The sequence below is a fragment of the Podarcis raffonei genome, chromosome 16 (genome assembly GCF_027172205.1).
Source record: "Podarcis raffonei isolate rPodRaf1 chromosome 16, rPodRaf1.pri, whole genome shotgun sequence".
NCBI classification, from domain to species: Eukaryota; Metazoa; Chordata; class Lepidosauria; order Squamata; family Lacertidae; genus Podarcis; species Podarcis raffonei.
This window is the reverse complement of record NC_070617.1, coordinates 39075214-39097425: the sequence shown is the minus strand read 5'-3', so window position 1 is coordinate 39097425 and position 22212 is coordinate 39075214. Positions and strand designations below refer to the sequence as shown.

The 22212-nt window shown below is 45.5% G+C and overlaps 2 protein-coding genes across 6 annotated transcripts in view; both read left to right on the top strand.

The window, feature by feature from the left end:
• Nucleotides 1–22212, top strand: part of HIP1R (huntingtin interacting protein 1 related) — a 297989-nt gene that overhangs the window by 145181 nt on the left and 130596 nt on the right. The window lies entirely within an intron of this gene.
• OGFOD2 (2-oxoglutarate and iron dependent oxygenase domain containing 2) lies at nt 11112–21341 on the top strand. Of its 4 annotated transcripts, none has more exons than XM_053368325.1 (8): nt 11112–11646; nt 12654–12889; nt 13750–13806; nt 14928–15038; nt 16363–16462; nt 17451–17575; nt 19007–19264; nt 21063–21200. In XM_053368325.1, the coding sequence occupies exons 1-8, from the start codon at nt 11601–11603 to the stop codon at nt 21090–21092; spliced, it is 963 nt and encodes a 320-aa protein (XP_053224300.1). In that variant the 5' UTR covers nt 11112–11600; the 3' UTR covers nt 21093–21200. The 4 variants fall into 4 exon arrangements, with proteins under 4 accessions (XP_053224300.1, XP_053224299.1, XP_053224301.1 ...); XM_053368323.1 differs by having other exon boundaries at nt 11625–11646; nt 21058–21341; XM_053368324.1 differs by lacking the exon at nt 13750–13806 and having other exon boundaries at nt 21058–21341.

Sequence of the window (22212 nt, the reverse complement as noted above, 5' to 3'; positions counted from 1 at the left end):
GTTTAGGGCACCTTTTCTAGCCCCTCCCCCTATTTGGGGTGAGCCGAGTGTGGATCCTAAACAGGACTGCTCAGTCATGGATACAGCTGCCGAGCTACTCAACTGCCTCATTCCTTGAGTCAGAATGACTGAATCTGTATTCACTGCCCATGTGCCGGTTCATGACTAGGGGCTTCCAGATTTCACAGTACTGCCCGTTACCATTTGTCAATCACCATGAAACTTGTTTGGGTTTGGGTTTGGGATGGGTTTTTGGAAGATGCCTGTGCATGAATTTGTTTTACGTGTGTAGATCAGTGCATGCTGACTAACACACAGTCTTTGCAGTAAGGCTCTATTCCGATGGATTCTTATCTGCTGCAGCCTTCATCCACCCTCACAGCTGTTGTAACATACCACTTGTTATTTTCTGCCTGTTCTGCTGTTGAGAACTTCTTAGATAATTGTCTAGCTCCTCCCTTTTGACCTCACCGCCTTGAGAGTACAAGACTCCTGATGGCTTCGCTCACAAGGGTCATAGGAACATGCAAGCCCACTCACCACGACAAGGTGATGATCCAGCGAGTGAGCCCACTGGAGCAAAGCAGGGACAAGCCCTTTGACATCTGATGCCCTTTTAAAATGTGTTGTGTAAAGAGGAATTACGGGGATGTCTTTGCTTTCATTTTTCTTGTGTTTTCCATTTTCTATATTGTGATTTTAAATTGTGAACCACCCTGAGATCTATGGGTATAGGTCAGCATAGGACAAACAAACAAACATGTAACACTGATGTTATGCAAATTAAGTGTGCATATATTTGCATGATTCAGTTTACTGGTGCCAAATCAAGTACGTAAAGAGTCCTCTTGGATCAGACTAAACGCTCGTCTAGCCCTGCATTCTGTTCTCAAGCAGGCAACCCACAAGCAGTGCATGAGCGCAACAGCCCCTTGAGGTCCCCAGCAGCTGGTGGTCAGAGGCATCTGACCTCTGAAAAAGAGCCAAGCAGGATAAGGTGAAGGGGCCCCTGACCACTAGGTCCAGTCGTGACCGACTCTGAGGTTGCGGCGCTCCTCTCGTTTTACTGGCCGAGGCAGCCGGCGTACAGCTTCCGGGTCATGAGGCCAGCATGACTAAGCCACTTCTGGTGAACCAGAGCAGCACACGGAAAAGCTGTTTACCTTCCCGCTGGAGCGGTACCTATTTATCTACTTGCACTTCGTGCTTTTGAACTGCTAGGTTGGCAGGAGCAGGGACTGAGCAACGGGAGCTCACCCCGTTGCGGGGATTTGAACCGCCGACCTTCTGATTGGCAAGTCCTAGGCTCTGTGGTTTAACCCACAGCGCCACCCGCACTGAAGGATAGTCTCAAATAAATCCCACCCCTCCAGTTTCTGAGATTTCACCAAGGATTGCTGATAGACTTTAAAGTTCATCTTCACAGTCTTTGGACCTAGAAGCTGAATAGAAAATAAAATTCACAGGATGTTGGATTTTTCTGAATTTCTGTGCCTGCCCAGGGACAATCGGGAACCTAGTACATAAGGAACTACTGGGTCTGAGGGATTAGGGGCATGACCAAGGCAATTCTGTGTTTTTGTAGGTGATGTGGAATTTGAAGTGAAATTTCCAACACTCAAGAATATGCAGGTGCTGTGCAGAAGATGCTCATGGATGGCTCAGTTCAAGATACTGTGTCCTTTGATACCATTTTCAAGTGGCCATTTTCAAGAAACTGCTGGACTCCAAGTCTTGATTAAAGCATATATTTCATGGCATATCAGTATATACATCTATAAAAACTAAAGTCACACAATAGCATTCAGCCAGTTTTCTTCATGCTGGATATACTCTGTTCCGGAGGTAAGACAGTCTCAATTTGAAATGACACAAATTGGTTCTTCTTCAGTTTTTTCAGGGCCTGATCTTCATGAGTCTCAAAAACACTATCCTCCATTTTGTAAGTGAGAGACGAGAGACCTTTTGTTTTCCTCTTCATGCTTTTCTGTTCCTGTTTATATGCGGCAGCCATGTTGGCAATAACCTGCGAAGGACAGGATGGGCCTAGTGTTCATGTACTCATTTAGATAACTACCCCACCCTACCCAGAGGGCTCAGGGCCTGCAACAGCAGCTTCAAATTCATTTTATTCACTCCCCCCCATTCATTTATCCCACACTTCTTCCATGGATCTCTGAATAACATAGTTTACCCTCAGAACAACCCTTTGAGGTAGGCAAGGCTGGGAAATAAGGACTTGCTGAAGGACTGCCATTCAGCTGAGTGGGAAATTCGAACCCAGATCTCCCCACCATTATCTGTTACAGTGCACTGAAAAAAGTGTTCATGATTTAAGCAGGACAGATAAGTAAGACAGTTCCAAGAGCCGAACAGGATGGTGGATGGGAGAACAGAGTAGGCAGGAATGTAAAAATGTTGACTGCAATTATTTTAAAAGGGAGTATTTTAAATAGAAATAGAAATTCATATTCCCAGCAGTGGGAATCAGAACAAAATCTCACCAGGCCACATTGGGTGCTGTGGGACTCCAACCCCCATCAGCTTCAGCTAACACAGCCAATGGTTAGGGTTGATGGGAGCTGGAGACAAACACATCTGATCAGGCACCCCCAAGCAAATTTTTCTGCCTCCTTAAGTCACCTCCTTCGCCAATTTTGGTGGCATTTTATTTTATTTTGCAAAGTAAAGTAAACATTGGAGCAAGGTGCCCTGATAGGAATGCAAATTGTCCCTCCTCTGTCACCAGGTCATAGAATAATAGAGTTGGAAGGGACAATCATTGCACAGATCAGGAGGGAGAGGGGCTGTGTGCTTTGTAAGACGTGTGGGTGGGTGTGTGCACAAAAGTGTGAGCAAAACTATGTGGTGGCCACACCCACTGTTGATATTAGCCTAGTGTGAATTTGGACTAGAAAATGGTAGGCACCCCTCTTACATGCAAATGCGGTGAATATTTGGCAGCCAAGGCACTTACAATCTCTTTCACTGCATTCTGTTGCTCCTGAACAGCAGCGGTAAATGACGGGAGGACGCTGGTTTGGAAGGGACTAGCACCTTGCTCTTTGGAGGAGTCCTTGATGCATTCAGCCTAGGAACAATGAAGGTGAGATGTGGGGGGCAGGGGGGGATTTGGAACCCAAGTTGGCAAATGACTCAACATTGTGGCATCTGGCTGACAGCCCCCTGCTAATACATCCCCCCCAACCGGCCTTCAGTGAGGATTTGATGCCACTGTTGCTGCTGCTGCTGCTTTATTTGACTGTGGTGGCCTTTGGCCAAGAGCTGTAATATTTGGAATGCTTTGTATCACTAATTTATTGTTTTTACAATCGGTTGGCAAGACTCAGGCTGGCTTTAAGAGGTGCAGCAGAATGAGCTGGTTAAGTGCTGAATGATAGAGCACATGCTGCATTTGCAAAAGGTCCCTGGCATCTCCAGGAGGGGCTGAAAAGACTCCTCTAGACACAGGGCTCACCCACACTTCTTTGTCCCATGATTTCTAGGCAAGGGTTGTTGTTCTTCGTCTCACCGTACTCCCTGGGAAAACCCACTGTTTGCTGTTCCTCACTCCTTCTTCCCAAAGTGCAGCGCCTGGCTTACCCAGCTTTAGGAAGGCAGCATCAGGGCTTGGGGGTGTTAAATGTTGCCAAGGGCCACCAAAAAAAGGCCTTGAGGGCCACAGCCCTCAAGCCGCACATTGGACCACTCTGGTCTGGGGGGAGCTGTCCACAAGGAGGACAGGTTGGCAAACAGCCCTCTTCCTCCCTGTATCCCTTGCAAGTCGCATCCAGGGTCATGTTGCCTTCGAACCTGGAGTTTTAATGGCTTATGTAATTTGTTGAGTCTGGCTGGCCACTGCGCAAGATAGGATGTAGGACTGGAGAAACCTTTGGCTTGATCCAGCAGGATTCGTTCTTAAGTTCACTGCACAGAGGTAGGGAACTGCTGGCCTGTGGGGGCCTAATCTGGCCTCCCCATTTGACCCAGGAATCCATTTTGGCTGTGCTACACCCACCTGACGCCACTGCGTTCTGCAGTAGAGAGGCCCTCTGCAAATTCCACCTTATCAGGAGGTTTGTTCTGCACAATACAAGAACCAGGCTTTTAGTGTCATGGAATTCTCCCCCATTACGTACTAGCCTGGCATCACCTTTTCAGCATCTACTGAAGACTTTCCCTTTCCAATAAGCCTTTTAAGGGGAGATCTTTCCCAGTCTGCATTTGTACTGGAATTGTTTTCAGATGTTTTAAGTGTTACTTCATTTGTGTTTGCTGCTCTGAGCTCCTTCAGGGGGCAGGGAGGGATATACATTTAATAAATAACAAATAACATACTGATAAATAAATTGTGTCATGGATGGGGCCGCAGCTGGGCCAAAGGAGCTTTTGCAGACACTGCCCATCAGATTACATAAGATTATCAGTACTTATGTAGCTGTGTGCGCGGCATCAGACTTGGCCCAGAATTGCCAGTTGCTGAGGCTGCCTTGAACACGGAGCAACACAAATATAGACATTCTTTCACTTTTGTAAGTTTTCTATTGTTGCTTCAGGATTTCTGTACACCACTTAAGAGAATTTTTAAATATATTAAGTGGTATAGTAATTAAGTAATCAATCCCGTTCCACACATTTCACACATCTGATGAAGAAGGGGTCCATATCTAGGAGCGCTGATTCCCTCCATGACCCCTGCCCCCCGTTAAACCTCTCTTGAAGCAGTTTTCTGGATTTTACTTTCAAACAGAGAGTTACCTCTGAGGACAGGCAGACGTATCTGTTATACAGGAGGAAAAAGGGGGTGTACTTGGTCACAGAGCTGACAGACGTACGGAAATCAAACAGAATTGGGTCAAGAGATTCATCCCACTCGCTTGGTTTCTCGTTCACAACATTGCAGAGGGAGGATTTCAAAAGCTCATTGGTCCGACTGTCCAGGACTGTGCAGTTGACTGGGGTCAGAATCTGGGAGATGTTCCATCTTTCTGATAAAATTCTGGTCACCTGCAGGCAGAATGAAAACCACTTAAAGCTGGGTGCACATGTCCAGGGCTTGCTTTAGTTTTTTGTACCTAGAAAATATTTTAGCCCAGGTTTGAACTCTGCATTCACTCTGAGGTTTGCAAACAAATAAAATTTAATAAAAGTTTCATCACTTAGAAATTATAAAGACATTGCTTAGAAATGCCAATGATTCTATGGTATATAAATGCCTTAAATAAACTGTGAATTTTGGTTTCCTGAAAGAGAGCACCAGCCAAGTTGGGGGTATGATACATAATTATATAAATGTCAAGATGTGGGGAACCTGTGGCCCTCCATATATTTTTGTCTCTAACTTCCATCATCCCTTCTGGTTGCGAAGGGACTTATACGTCTAGCTGGAAGGATAAACGCTCACCATCCACCATGGAATGGTTGGAGAACCTCATGGTCCTGGCTGCAGCTGAATGTATTTCATGTGTGGATGCCTATCTGGACATTTGGAGGGTTTAAGATTAACTTAAATGTTTAACTTAAGTTTCTATATACTGATGGCTCATTCTTAAATATTCACCATGCTGGCTGGAGATGATGGTAGTTAGAGCCCCAAACTTCTGGAAAGCCAGAAGTTTCCCATCCCTGCTCTAGTGTGTCCTCTTGCAGCTTTGAAGGTGGGTGTGTAAAGGCTTCTATTTTTTGCTTTCTCCTTGCTATGAGTATGAGAATTGTTTTGAAGTGGTGACATGGTGTTACGCCATGGTTGTTTTACTATACTGGGCTGAGAGGCTCAGTGTGTTTATTTTCAATATATTTACAAGTGAAACTGGCAGTGGTGACAAATAAACATTGTGGCCAAAAGTCCTCCATGCCTGTTTATTCTAGTGAAAAACAACACCAAACCTTGCGTTACGAGAATGTTTATTCTAGTGATGCATCAAGATGCTTCTTTTTAATTTTTGCAGCTACAATGCTTTTTTAAAATAAAAACTTGAAAGCGTGTTAAATACTTTATTATATCAAATATTCATTTTTGAAAATTGCAGCCTGCTTTTCCCATGTCTCAAAGCGGCTTAGTAAAAATAAAACAGCATACAAAATTTAAAAACATAAATTTAAACATCAGAGAGCAGTTGCTCTTACATAGTTTTTTATGGTTGAGTTTAATCCCCTTGAACCTTTTCCTTTACTCTGGGTTTCCTGAAAACAGGAATGGCCTTCATGCTCTTACAAAACACACCAGCTGGCATCTGACCTACCTCTTCACAGAAATCCCAGCTCAAGCTGCAGAAAATATTCTTGGACGCCCCAAACCTAATGAATAAAAGGCATACAAAGTACATCAATAGCAACAGTAATACAAGACACAGAGTTTTGTACTGGCATACAGTACAGAGGCTTGGGTGGGGTTTCTATAAATAGGATTGAAACATTTGCTTCCCATGAAACTCTCATCTAGGAATGGGGAACCTGTGGTCTTCCAGATGTTGTTGGACTACAACTTCCATCAGCCAGTGCAGCCAGGATGGCCAATGGTCAGGGATGATGGGAATTGTAGTCCAGCAACACCTAGAGGGTCACAGGCTCCCACTCCTTGCTCTTGTGCTAATCCAGCAGGCTTTATGATGCTACTTTTGTATACAAAGGAATGGAAATATAACAAAAGGATAACCAACATAAAAATCATTCACAAATACAATACTGAACAGATCATAAAGGTTATCTTGTCATGCTGGTTTTAAGCTTTCTGATTGACTTTTGTGGCATATCTCAGCCACCAGCAGCATGGTGCCCTCCAGATGTTCTGAACTACAATTCCCATCAGTCCTGGCATCACATGACCATGCCAACTAAGAAAGATAAGAGTTGCAGCCCAAATAACCTGGAAGGCAGCAAGTTGGCAAAGGACAGTGCATTTTAAGGTGTGAACTGTACAAATAATAAATAAGTGGCACCCCCAGAACAGGATCCCTGACCTGCCTGAAGCAGGCATGTGCAGAAAATGGGTTGATTCTGATTCTTCTCTCTCTCTCTCTCTCTCTCTCTCTCTCTCTCTCTCTCTCTCTCTCACACACACACACACACACACACACACACGTCCTGGGAAGATCCTGCAACATCCTGGCCCTCTCCTACCTGTCTTAATAGTGAGTGTTTTGCTAGATCAGCACTCTCCCATTCAATCCACTTATCACCTACATCAAACTAAAAATCAGCAGAAATGGAGCACACCTGTAGAATAAGGAGGCGAGGCCTTTGGCCACACACAGAGCGTCCCTCTTCTGCAGAGGGATGGCCTCAACCCACTTCGTATAGTAATCAGTTACGGCGAGGATGTGTGTCTTGCCTTGGACAGACTCTGGGAAAGGTCCTAGGAACATTAAATCCAAAACAGTCAGTCAGTTGTCATGGTGGCATCACAGAGGGCAGGTGCTATTGCAGAGAGGTTAGTGGCTGAGGGGGGACCATCACTTTGGAGGTCCCATGACAAAAGCCCAGCCTCCTCCCCCTGCACATATGCCACGCCTTGCCCCACACCTTTGCACTACTCTTGGTTTAGGTTCAAAATTAAGGCTATGACCTTTGGCTTATAACATGCACCATTTTGCTGAAACTTCAAATGTTTTGCAAACGGTTGCTATCTCCTCTCCTTTCCTTGTCCATTCAGATAAAGTTCACAGATACACACCCCATCAATCAAAGAGACTGTGCACAAACTGATAAGAATGATAATAGAGGCCAGCTGGAATGGCAACCACATCTCAGCATCACAGTGAAGGAAATAGGCCCCAATGCTGAATGAACTGGCATGTACTGAGAAAGGTCCCATGAATGAGGGGTGGGGAAATGTCAGGCCCTCTAGGCATCTCTTATCTGGCCCTCAGGAATCTCTCCCTTGGCTATGCTCCACATCCTTTTCTTTTGCGTGGCTGGAATGTGTCCTTGAAGTGTGCTAAAGCCTCTTGCTTGCCTGGATGGAGGGTGCAGAGATGTAGAAACCTCTGACTTTTGCATGGCTGGAATATAACCTATACTGGACAATGGTAAAATTAACATCTGTTACTCCGCCTACTTCTTGCCTCTGGCCACAACCACCATGGGCATGTGCCTTGGAGGGAACGTAGCCCTCAGGCTGAAAGTGTTTGCCCACCACTGCCATGAAGGGTGCAATGTGTCTCTGCAGAGAGACGTATTGCCTGATCCCCCACTTGGCCCAAGGTTCATGCTATATTCACTAGACATCCTCCATCAAAGCCAGCCAAGGATCCAGGAGAACTCAATGCTGCACCTCTTTCCTGAAAATCCAGGATAAGAGTGCTGGGTGGCAGCAGGGGGGTGTTGAGAAAGAAGGAACAGAGAAAACTAGAGCCTTTAACAAAGATGACTTAGCAGAAAAGGCACAAGAGTGAGAAACTGGGACCAGAATCTGATATGAGGGCAAAGGGCACAACTGAGCAGTGCTGCAGCTGTGTTGCATTGAGAAGTCCCCTGGTTCAGTCTCTGACATCTCTAGCTAAAAGGACCTCAGGCATGAGGCTGAAGAAATCATGGAGACACGCCATCAGTTGGAGTGGACAACCACCACTAGGCCAGGTAGGACGGGGCCCACATCCAACCCCAGCCTGGCTGTCTGGGACTGATGGGAGCTGGCATCCAACACTGTCTGACGGGCCACAGGTTCTCCATCCCTGGCATAAAGGCAGCTTCATATGGTCCCATGACGGGCATTTCCATAGCCCTGTAGTGTAGGGTTGCCATATTTCAAACAGTGACAAATCCGGACAGCTTTTTTTCAGCAAAGTTGTTGAGCTATTTTTATGCCAAATCGGCAAAAACGACACTGCCCTCATGGGTTGCCATAGATCTGGATTTTCCCAGACATTTTTGCTGATTTCTGCCCGGACGCTGCTGCCAACTGCAGTATTCTGGATATGTCCGGGCAATTCCAGACATATGGCAACCCTACCATAGTGCAGATGTGCATACAGATCCCCCACCACAAGCACATACCATAGACATCAAGTCCTAGAACTTCCCAAGGCGACTCCACTTTGACAGGCCGGGTTTTTTTTGACAGACTCTTGTTATGCTCTGTGTTTTGGCAGGTTTCACACATCTTGATCTGGGGATGGGGCAAGGGAGGAGGACAGAGAGGGAAAGAAATCAATAGGTGCATAGGATTTTGGAGAGGGTAATGGTGTTCCCAGCCAGACCATGCCAACCACTTTGCTGGAACAAGAACAGTAAATGAAGGTAAAATCTGACAAGGAAACAAATACAGCCCAGCTCCTTTTACTTCCAGAAAACTCTGGGAGGTTTTCTGAACATTATTTACCCAGTCCACCACGTCCTTGACAATGCCCAGCCAGTAGTATCTGCTCTGAATCCGGTGCACTGTCTTCTTCTGCCCAAGATGGTTCCCAATCTCGGAGAAGTGGCTTTCAAGGAAGACCTGCCGCCGCCTCTCTGGATCAACCACGACTTCACGTTTTTCCTCTTTCTTTGGACCCACATAATAGAGGCAGCCCCCTGTGGGAGGATGACAGAAAAGCCTTGTAGTTCAGAGGGGGTCATGCAATTGGTTCTGGATGGGCTAAAACGCCCTCTGAGAGATCAGGTTCATAGGTTGTTGTGTCCTTCTGGAGTTGGCTCTATCTGTAGAAGCCAACTTTTGTCAGTGTGTCTTTTGTCAGCTTAGGCTGGTACACCATCTACAACCTATCTGGAAGCAACAGATCTTGCCTCCATTAGTCATGCTCTGCTTACATACCAGCTGGACTACTATAATGCGCTCCGCCTGGGGCTGCCTTTAAAGAGTTCCAAATGCAGCAAAATGTAGGAGCCCAGAGACTTGTACAGGCTAAATGCTTGAAGGGATACCCAACATGGTGCCCTCAAAACTTCATTGGACTACAACTCCCAACAGCCTTCTGCCAACATGTCCAATGATTGGGGATGATGGTAGTTGTATTCCAGCAGGCCACTAATTGGCTATCCTTGGTTCAAAAGAAATTACAGATATTCTGTACCAGCTGCACTTGTTTCCTATTCATTCAAAATGCATGTTTGGGAGGAGGCCACCTGAAGTTCTGCTGTCTCTGTACTTCCCTGTGCTCCAAGATCAGCCATAGAGGCTCTCCTTGTATGCCCACTAATAAGGTCAGTTAGGCTGATGGACACAAGAGATGGGGCTTTTTGGGAGGCTACTTGGATCTACGGCACCTACCTTTTTAGGAATCAATCTCTTTCCATTTCCAACTCTATTGAGGGAATTCAAAGCTGTTAAGGCTGCAATCCTAAACACGCTTACTGGGGAGTAAGCAAGCAAGCGCCACTGAGCCCAAGGGGAATTGCTTCCTAGTCAATGTGTGCTAAATTGTGTACACTTTGCAATTTCATGGAAAAGCAACTCATAAAATGTGCCCAGTGACATCATGTTACAGTGGTGTTGAGTCACTGCATCTTTAGAGGTCCCCATTCCCTCATATTAAAGCCTTCAAGTGTAGAGGATGGTTGGTCAGGAAATAGCTTTCGATAGTCTAGATTCAGTTTCAATAGAAACTGGTCAGGAGTCATCCCTGCTGCTCGGGCGAAGCTGGACATTTTAAATGTCTTGAAGCAGCTCTTTTAAAAACAGCAGCCATCCAGGGACAGGAGCCTGGCTGGGGATGCGCATGCAACAAAAGCCTTGTTTGTTTGTTTGTTTTGTCTTCTGCTCTGCCCCCCCCCCGCGTTACCTTCCACAATGAATTTCTGAGCGTAGCGCTTCAGGTTTTTCCTTTTGATGGAGCAGAAACTGTGGGGGAAGCAGCCCTCGGACAGCAGGCGGAAGATGTCCTCGAATTTGCTAGTGGGGCTGCAGGACTCCACCACTTCCTCCTCGGCCACTTGCAAAGCAGAGTCCATGCTGGGGGCTGGGACATGTCCCGGGCATCGGCCCCAGGTCAGTCCTGGCTCGAGTCCACGGGCCGGCGGGGGGAGTGCAGGGACTCAGTCCCCAAGCTGGGAAGGCAGCCACCCGGACTTGTTTCTAGGAGACACAACACCTTCCAGCCCAGGCGAAACGAGAACGCTGCTCAAGGGACCGTCTGAAAACGCCCGCCTGCATCACAAGGCCTATCGCTACCCCTGCCCATGCTGAATTGCAAAGTTGGAAGGCATCCTGGGGGTCATCTAGTCCAGCCCCTGCAATGCAGGAATCTCAACTAAAGCATCCGTAACAGATGGCCCTCCAAGCTCTGCTTGAAAACCTTCAAGGCTTCTGTCCTCCTACATCCCACTTCAGACTTCATGGCGTATCTCCTCCACAGGCTCCTTTTTTGCAGGGCTGTGAGGTGCTTGGGATACCTTCCCTTATACAGATATTTGTAAACCTGCCTGTACCTCTCCAGGGGCTCAGCCTGGACCTCCCGCCTTCGCCGCCGCCCACAGCTGCCAGGGATCCAGACACTCCTTCAGGAAACGAACAAGTTAATTGTTTGCCACGAAGGAAAATGACGGAAGGTTGCTTGCTCCAAATGTTCAAATGCCCTCTGCGCTTTCAACTCCTTAAATAAGGTTGCAATTCTATCCCACTCCCTGCACTGGGTCAGGGCTCCTGTGCCTTTAACAGCTGTATGACAGGCAGAGATCCAACAGGTACAGTTGTTCCTTACATGACAGGTGAGAAAAGCTTTGCATGTTGCATTCAGCAGAAGAAGCCTAACAGATGCAAACAGTGGCAGCCCCTTCAAACCTCTTACTCAAGAGTAGTCTTGGACTAAGTGGAGCCTGCAAGCCTTTGTAGTTTCCACTACTCAGTGACTGTTTATATTAAATTATATGTTATATTATAACTGATGAAATATTCTTATTGTTAAGGTAGGCTGATGATGCCACCGCTGCTTGGTTGTTATGTTTGCAAATTAAAAATAAATTTAAACACTTGAAAGAAAGAAAGGGTAGCCTCAATCGGATCAAGTTAAGGGGAAAGGAAATCCCCTTGCCAAAAAAACAAGAGAGAATCTTGTGGTGACTTTAGCAAATTTATTAAGGCATAAGCATTTCTGGACCACTACACTAGATGCATGAAGTGTTACCCTGAGATATATATGCATATGACTGGAGGGAAATGTTCTTTCGCTTCTAACCTCTTAAATGTTTGCATGCTTGTACATTGCTCAGTGAAACTGACTATCACAATATGCGGTCGTGGTCATTAGGTGGTTTTTAAACACGATAATTCAGCTGTCACTGGCCACCACAGCCATATGGAGCATCGCCATGTTCAGAGGTAGTGTCCTTCTGAGTGACAGTCAGGGAGAGCAACAAAAGAAAAAGAGGTCTATTGCCTCTTGGTCAACTGGTCAGCCACTGAGGTAGACAAGTTGCTGGGCTATGCGGACCTCAGTTCTGATCTGGCGAGCTCTTTTTAAATTCTTACTAGCCACGTGACAGTATAGAAATGGAACCTCCATATGCAGGCATAGCCTACCCCACAGTGGGGAACAAAACTGCTGTGCCATACGGCTCTGTTGCCTTCATGCCCTGCCTGTGCGCTTTCTGAGGGCGCCCGATAGGCTCCTGTGGGGAAACAGACAGCCTGGGTTTGGGGCGATGTAGTAACAGGTTTCATTCATTCGTTCTTCCTTCCTACAAGTGTCAGTGTAATTTGTCGGCGCTCCCTTAAGGAGGGCGCTCGTTTCCTACCGGGGCGTTTTCGCCGACGGACCCGTTGCCCCTGGAGACCTGTTCCGTTCCTCTTCGGGGTCCGGCTGGAATCATGGAGCCCAGCGGTATGCGGCCGAGGCCAGGGCCGTTCCTGGCCTGCGCCTGCTTCTTCACCGACAACCTGTTCGTGCCGCGGTATGGGCTTCACCTCCGCTACCACGGGGATCCAGAGCAGCTGCGGAGGGATTATGGACCGGTAAATACATAGCGCCCTGGACGTTTTCTGGAGAGCAGAGACCTTATACACGCGCACCCTCCTCTCCCATCGTTAATCCGGATTGGAGTCATAATTCCCTACACGCAACGAAAGCAGGGGCGGGGGGATAGTACGCTTATTACCTGACTTCTAACAATGCAATGCTAACCGTGTCTACTCAGAAGTAAGCCCCATTGGATCCAGTGAGGCTTACTCCCAGGTACGTGGGGATAGGATGGCAGTCTCAATTCGCACACTTTAGGGAGTAAATCCCTCTGATCCCAGTGAACTTTTTTCCTGACTAAAAAGTAAACACGTTTAGGATTGTACTGCAAAGCTGCTTACAGTTACAGTACTGTGTTTTAGAGTTTTAAAAAAGTTCTCAGAATGAAGCAAATACATTAGCAAGTATATATAAATAGTAAGCAACCCCCTATGTTGAAATGGCCATAGTAAAGAAATGTCTCCACAGGGCTTACTTCTAGGTTAAAAGAAAGAGGAGAATTGGGCTTTAATCGTATAGGAAGTCCTATTGAGCTGAATGGGGTTTACTTCTGACTGAGCATATAAAGCCTTCTCCAACAGTGTTTAAGTGCAAAAAGGGGGCACACATCAGAGACTACTGTTGCTTTAATTTTATCCAGACTGGTGTGCATTTTAAAACAAAAACCCCTACTGTATCTGGAGAGGTACAGAAAGAGGTCTTGCCTCTGGCTTATGTGAGTCTTGTGGGTTAATTTCAGGGACAGTCCCATGCTTGTCTAGACCATAGTGGCATTGGTGTGGAAGGACTGGGACTGTAATGTAGAAAACAAAAACATGTGTCACACATACAAACTCAGCATCGCTCTATCCTACAGGTATTAAGACAACGGGGCTGCAGAAGCGTGGAAGAATTTGAGGCAGTAATCCAAGAGGTACTGTACCTGGCTTTGATGTGAGAGAACTAACAGTCTGATCTTGTGTACATGCTATACTTTATGCTGTGCTTTTCAACCAGGTTTGGCTACCAATAGCTACCAATTAAAATTCACACAGATATGTAATGGAGGCCGGGGGAGAGCCGCTGCTTCTGGCCCCAGATAGTTGGTGATACAGGTCAGGTTCTCAGCTCTTCTCTCCAGAGGAAGTGGGTAAAAACAGTTACATATGGTCTCAAGATTGGCTTTGTAGTAAATATGTAAACAGCCAGAGACAGCCTTTGCATTGATATGCAGAATATTCCAGTGACATAATCCAAGTTTCAGAGTGCTCTGTAGACTGCAGTCCTATACACAGGGACCTGATGAACTCTATAGAACTCATAGGGTTTGCTTCTGAATAAAAGTGCACAGAGGTGGGCTAAACATATATAAATAATATTGATTACACAGCCCTGGCATTTCTGTTGCTTAAATATGGAGCCTGGACCTATCCACCCAAACATGGTGAAGACCAGAATGATACATCTCCATAAGCTGCCTTGTACTGAATCAGACCTTTGGTCCACCTAACTCCCTACTGTCTACACCAGAGGTTCAGAACCCATAGCCTGGGGGCCTATATGGAAAGATGTATATCCAGGCATGTCCAACAGGTAAATCATGATCTACTGATAGATCACTGGACGTCTGTGGTAGATCACTGGTAGATCACTGGCTCCCCCCCAAAGAAGCTCAACAACTTTTCCTCCTCCCTAAAAATCTCAACCTTTGACCTGAACCCCCCAAAAGGGGGTAGATCACCGCCAGTTTTTAACTCTGTGAATAGATCACAGTCTCTTGAGAGTTGGCCACTCCTGTACTATACTATGTAAACCTCTGACCTTTGCATGGCTGGAATGCAGCTTCTTGTATGATTCTCACCCACCTCTCCACTCACTTTTGCCTCTGGTCTGGCCCATGTGGTCTCAGGAAGGTTGCCTATGGGCTGAAAATGTTCCCCTCCTCCCCTCTGGTTTACATTGACTGACTAGGCATGGAGCTTAGAACTCTTTGCATGTAAATCAGGTATTCTACACTGAGTTACAGCCTTTCAGCTTCAGAATGAATTTTCCTAGGTTGAAAAAGAAGTCCAGAGGAGAAAGGAATTAGCGTACCGCTCTAGGGAAAGGAAAGCAATAATTTCGCAGAACTACAAGCCAAAGCATCCTCAACTGTATACTTTACAGGTAAAGAACTTGTTTCTTCTATTTGCATGCAAGTCCGTAGCTAGAGATAGTTTAGGAATGGCCTCTACTCTGGTGACATTTCCGTACAACAGTTTAGCAGGAGGGTCGGAGTCTATACTCCTGCAAGTTGGTGCAGACTTGAAGATGCTTAGCTATCACTGGATAAAATGGGACCTGCATACTCTTAACACACTGGCTAATGTTGGTGCTGATATACTGTGGTTAATGGGGTGCAGTTAATGGAGAGGGGTAAATTTTGATTTCATATTTGTATGCTGCTTTTTCAGTAGCAAGGTTTATTCTCAATGCAGCTTAAAACGACAACAAAACATTGAGAAAAAAAATCACACTTTCCCTCCATTTAATAATATCAACAAAGGCTAATATATCAGCAAAGCAAAACCAAAACAGTTCAGCAAAAAAAAAAGAAAAAAGGTGCAGATTCAGAATTCAGAATTGTTCATTAGAAATACAGTGGTGCCCCGCAAGACGAATGCCTCGCAAGACGGAAAAACCGCTAGACGAAAGGGTTTTCCGTTTTGGAGGTGCTTCGCAAAACGAATTTCCTATGGGCTTGCTTCGCAAGACGAAAATGTCTTGCGAGTTCCTGCGAGGTTTTTTTTCCTTTCCCCCCCTTTTTCCCAAGCCGCTAAGCCGCTTATAAGCTGATCTGCTAAGCCGCTTAACAGCTGATCCGCTAAGCCGCTAAACAACTGATCCGCTAAGCCGCTAAACAGCTGATCGCTAAGCCGCTTATCAGCTGATCCGCTAAGCCCCCTAAGCCGCTAATAGCGCTAATCCGCTAAGCCGCTAATGGGCTTGCTTCACAAGACGAAAAAACCGCAAGACGAAGAGACTCGCGGAACGGATTCTTTTCGTCTTGCAAGGCACCACTGTAGTTGCTGAGTAGCAGCCCATTTTCAGCTGACACCATTCCTCTGGAAAGGGGCTTCCTCACTGGGGAGTGGACAAGACTCTGCCTGTACTTTTAGCACCACAAATAAGAAAAAGAGTTGTCACAAGAGTTGTCCAAAAGCAATTCTTCTACAAGGCACACAGTGCTAATCTTACTCAGCCCTGCATGGAACTTGCACCCCCTTTTGGGAATTTGTCCTGGGTGGGGTAGAGTGTCATGTAAAGAGAGGTGCACACCTTTGCAACCCCACTCATCCTCCTCATGGTTAATTCTGCGCCAGCAGCCATTATTCACTCTGTCCAAGAACAAAATTAAAGTTGAAGCACATTAAAAACAGGTTAAATAGAAGTAGCTTGTGTGTGTGTGAAAATAATTGTTTTCCACCCTCCTCTCTTCTTCCAATGCTAGGAATCATTTCTTGCACCAGAATTTTTAGAAACGGTCAGATACTGCACGTCCAAAGGTGCTGATCTTCAAGGCCTCTTGGACCGTGTGGAATCTATATCAGGTGGGGAGACTGGGTTAATTTATCAGCAATATGTGTACATGGTAAGGGGCTGCCCATATTAATTATTTTTAAAATATAGGTTAAGCATATGTGCAGTTTGTATTCTTGGAGGGAATTAGTGGTATACATATTACCTTCATGTATAAAAAGATGCCAAGAAGGTGCGGGCTTTTAAAAGGCTGTTTCCTACTCTGCAAAAGGAAATGACTGCATGCCCCATGTTGTCTAAATGGCCTCTTTGGTTTTGGTTTGAAAAGATGCAGGAGATTTATTTATTTTTACTGGTTTTTACTTCGGAAGGTTCCAGTTCTGAAAATGTTGCAAATAACAACATGGTCTGTCTCCACCGTTGGGGGTAGCATGTCTCTGAATGCCAGTTGCTGGAAATAACAAGTGGGAGATTACTGTTGCATTCAGCTTCCCATACATTTGCTTGTCCACTGTGCTCAATTAGACGGGCCACTAACCTGATCAAGCGGAGCTCTTCTTATGTTCTGTTCTTCTTAACATAGATGATCTAGCCCAGTGCACTCTGTTTTGACTGGCAAAGGCTCTCCACAGTCCTGGGCAAAGAGGTGTGTCTACCCCAGACTTTCCAATTATAATCATTTTAATCAGTGCTTTTCTTCTAGGAAAAAAGGTGCTGGTATCCACCATGAAGTTGTTACAATCAGTGCCACACTTTTAACCAGTGGTTTTCTTCTAGAAAAATGGTGCTGGTGCCTTGAGTACTCTCAGAAAAAAGCACTGGTTTTAACCAGAGATGCCTGGGGCCTTCTGCATGGAAAACATGGTCTCTGCCACTGAGCTAAGGCCCCTACCCATTAAAGAAGAACAGAGAACCAGCTTTTCTTTGCACTTACAAAAACCCCACCCCCCCCCTTCCCATTCTGGTCACCAGGAGGAGATTTTCTTCCACTACAGGTGATTAAGCAAGTGGCTATGTGCTAACTTCTTCCGATTTTATTTTCCATCTTCCCCACAACAGATAAGAGCATCTACCGACTGCCAGTGTTTGCCAAAGAATTCTGTCAAGCTTTCATTGAGGAGCTAGAGAACTTTGAACAATCTGAGCTACCCAAAGGGAGGCCCAACTCTATGAATAATTATGGGGTAAGAGTCACTATTTAGGATTGTACTGTTAGACAAGTTACTTTCTCTTGACAATCCCCCCCATCTGCAGTAATGGGGTTAATAGTCTTGCGATCACTTTAAGGATCACAAGAAGATAATCAAGTAGTTTGAGCCCTCCAAAGTGCTAGGTGAGAAGAAGGAACATTGCTTCATGCCTGGTGGACTTGCGAAAAATCTAAGGCATACTGGGGTATGATTCATGAAGAACTTTAAAAAGTGTTAAAAGTGTCTTTACTAAAGAACCCAGAGGCATATCTACTAGGTCTGATATACCACAAAATAAGAAAGGAATTTTCTTATATGCCACAGCAGCTGCCAGGATTGTATTTGCCAATAAATAGAAGAGCGAGACAATACCTTCAAAAGCCGACTGGCTATACAAACTAAGCGACTTCATGAAAATGGCAGAGCTAACTGCTTACATAAGAATGCAGTCAAACCAAAAACTTAGACAAGAATGGCAATGTTTTGAAGAATATATGGATAAGCACTGTTCCAAAAAGAATGTGTTGATATGCTTAGATTAAACGAGTAAAGTGAAACAAAAATCATTAATAAAACATGTTAGAAACAAAATAAAAGGTAATACCTTAAAAGATTGCAACCTATACCATCCAATCTAAAATGTACAGAAGTCAAGATGGGGTGGAGGGAAGTTGGGGAGGAGGCGATGGGTTGCCACAGGGTTGGGTTCCTTTATATATGTGTAAGTTGTAGTTTACTTTTTGTTTGTCGATGTATTTCTTTTTTCGCCATTTTGTACATTCTAATTAACAAACAAACAAAGTGCTAGGTGAGGGCTAAGGTTATTATTATGCTTACCTAGACTCACCCCATATTATAATTAATTTATATATCATTACAATTATATTATTATTTATTAAAATTGTATACTGCTCTTCATCCATAGATCTCAGGGCGGTTCACAAGATAAAACTGCAATATAAAAGACACAAAATACATAATAAAAATAAGAACAAAAACAAAAACAGGCCAATAATCCCCCCTCCCACAACACATTTAAAAGGACAATGGAACCAGGCTCCATTCCTCTGCTGGGATAGTTAAGTCAGTAGAGCATGAGACCCTTGATCTTAGCGTTGTGGGTTCAAACCCCATGCTGGGCAAAATATTTCTGCATTGCAGAGGGTTGGACTAGATGACCCTTGTGGTTCCTTCCAATTCTATGATTTGTTGATCTTAAAGTCCTTACTGGGTAAGGAAGCAAATCTTTACTATCTAAATTGAGAGAATGTAGCATGTTAGAAAATGGAGGACAGTTTTTAGCCATCTCAAGAACCTGACCACTGCAAAATGCCCTGACCCTTCTGCAAAAAAATATTTATTTTGCATTCTGTTTGGTTCCCCTTTAACTCTTTCTTTTGCATGTTCATATATGACCCACTGCAGGTTCTCTTAAACGAACTTGGGTTGGATGAAACTTTCATCACCTCTCTGCGTGAAAAATACCTGCAACCCCTCACAGCTTTGCTTTACCCGGACTGTGGGGGAGGCTGTTTGGACAGTCATAAGGCCTTTGTGGTGAAATATGCTTTGCAGGAAGACCTGGATTTGAGTTCCCACTATGACAATGCGGAAGTGACTCTCAACATTTCCCTGGGGAAAGAGTTCACTGAGGGCAACCTCTATTTTGCTGAATTCAGAAAGGTGCCTCTTCCTTTAATGGCTTACTTTCTCTTTATTATGCCTATTATTTCACAGAATTTGTAAGAAACATACGCAGTTCACTGCCACAAGATGTGTTAATGACTTTAAACAGAAAAGATGGGGTAAACCAGTGTGCTGGACCCCAACTCTCATAATCCCTGATAACTGCCTGGGGCTGATGGGAGGTGGATTCCAAGAATACCCAGGATGCACCATGTTGGCTATGCACAGACCCATGACAGTTACATGGAACTTCCATGTATAGCTGCAGTACAGCTCTGCTTATTGGCTGCTGGGGTCAAGCAACAGAGAAAGCCTGCTGCCTCCCTCTCCTGCCCTGCTTGGAAATTTCCAGAGGCAGAGTGGTCCCTATTGAATAAGTAATGCTGAACTCAATAGACTTTGGTCTAAGGTTCCATTTAATCCAGTGGTGAGGAATGTGTGTCCCTTTGGATGTTGCTGAATTCATTCATTCCTGACCATCCTTGAGGCTGATGAACTTTGGGATATACCAGGTCTTTTCAAAAACACCTAAGCCACCCACCATATCCACAGCTTGCAGCAGTGAGTTTCTCATGTCAAAAGATGTGAAGAAATCCTTCTACTTGTCCGATATGCTTTTACCCAAAGCAGTCTCATTTTACTGGACCATCATGAGTCACAGAGGTAGCTGCTAACAAGCAGTGGCCTGGAAGACAGCCCTCTCTGTGGAACCCCTAAGTCAGTGGTGTCCAAACTTTTTTCAAAGAGGGCCAGATTTGATGAAGTGAAGGGCCGTGAGGGCTGACCAAACGGCCAACCAAAGTTGTTAACCTTGAAGTTGTTGAGGCGTTTTTAGGATTTTACCCCAGGAAATATACTGCGACAGGGGCTGGATTAAACCAACCAGTGAGCTGGATTAGGCCCCCAAAACGGACATTGGACATGCCTTCTGTATGTTTTTCTTCTTACAAAGAAGCCAGCTATCTCCCCCTCCATCATTCCACTGGCATTGCACCCTCCCACAGCCCCCACCAAAATGCCTGCTGCACCCCCAAGGATTTTTGCACTCACCTGGACCCTTTCTGGGAAAGGGGCGGGGCACAATGGGCAGGGGCGGGGTGACCGGGCTGCTTAAACCACGCCCCTTTTCCAACGGAAGCGGCATAGGTGGGGTCAGTATCCAGCACCCCCTTCTCTGCTTCTCTTGAACTCTTTTGACTTTAACCTGTGGAACTCCCTCCCCAGAGAGGCACATCTAGGGCCTTCATTATGAAGCATTCAGCAAGTTCTTTTGCCACCTAAATGTATTTTTGTAATGTAAGCTGTTTTAAACTGTTTGCAATATTGTGCCTTCATTGCTGTAACTGCCCTGGGACCTTTGGGTGAAGGGCAGGTAATAAAATTTCAACTACTACTACTACTATGTGGAGTTAAGGAGACTACTGCTGGTCTGGATTGTCTTGAAGGGGAGAATGGCTGGACTTCAGCCAACTGAAAAACAGTGAAGATTGAAATTGCTATGAAAGGGTTATAATAAGTTCAGTCAGACAGTTCCTCAAGTACTAAATATGCTGCATTGATCACCTGATTTATAGAAGTGTGAATGTTGCAGCTGGAGCTGTTCGACAGTGGAATGGACTCCCTTGGAAGGTGGTGGTTTCCAAGCAGACGTTAGACGGCCTCCCGTCATAATGCTTTATTTGCGATTCCTGCATTGCAGGGGCTGGAGTAGATGACCCTCAGAGTCCCAACTCTTCAGTTCCATGATTCCAAATAATAATAACATGTGGCCTTTCTTATTCCTTTTCAAGGACAGCAACCCAGTGCCAAAGTACATCGAAGTTGAACATGTTCCCTTCCATGGCTTATTCCACCGGGGAGGACAAATTCACGGGGCGCTGCCTATCGCCTCTGGAGAGCGCTGGAACCTGATTATCTGGATGCGATCGTCCATTGTCCGGAATCATCTTTGCCCCATGTGCGACAGAGAGCCTGAATTGGTGCAGGCAGAGGGATTTGGAGATGGGTTCACCAGGAATTCTGAAACTGTACAGCCTGAGACTCTGGATGTGTGCTCCTTAACCTAGGGAGGTCCTGTGCCTTGATTTCACTGAAGACATTGCTAGAGTGGCTGATGACAATACTGGCAGTAGCCCCCAAGCTGTTTTCTGTAGGCCAAGCTGAGAGAATGTGTCATACATTAAAGTCGTACATTAAGGCATTGAACACACTCTGAAAAGGTAACTGAAAAGGTTATGCAGAAGCAGATGCCACAACAGCTAATCAAAACATTATGGTTGTGATCACAGATTGTAAAAATCAGCATTTATCCCTAAAAGACAGGTGTCTGTTTTGCAGTATAGGTGGCACACAGTAGCAGGTATTTGTCAACAGGAGCAGGAGAGCAAATCTGGGGGCCTGGCTACCATATTGTCAAGCCTACTTGGAGGCTACTCCTATAGGGGTGACTTCCTGCCCCCTCCCCTGAGGCCAGGCAGAGTCACACCTAAACATGGGAGGAGGGGCATTCTGGTATGGTGGACTTGACTTGTGGACTTATCTGAAAACATGGCAGTTCGGCAGTTTCAAAAAGGCAGGAGCCAATTTCATTATCATTCTAACCAGGCTGTGGATTTTCCTGTCTGAACTATTGTAATGCAGTTTTCACCAGAGCTAAAGCAAACAAAGCTACCCTTTTAGGGAGGACTTTTTCTGTTTTTGAAAGTAGGCCCTCCCCTGTCCAGCTCTGCACCCCCTTTTTATCCACCCGAGTCATGCAAGCTGAAACACAGGTAAAAATCACAAGGCCTCTCCTGTTTTGCACAAAGGCAGCAAATAAAAATCAGCAGCTGCTGGCTGCATTGCCCTAGTTTTTCTGTAGCTTAAAGAATAAGAAGAAGCAGGTGGTGGTTCAGACAGCGAAAGGCAAGTTGGCAATAGTGAAGGATCTCAACTGGCTGGAGTGG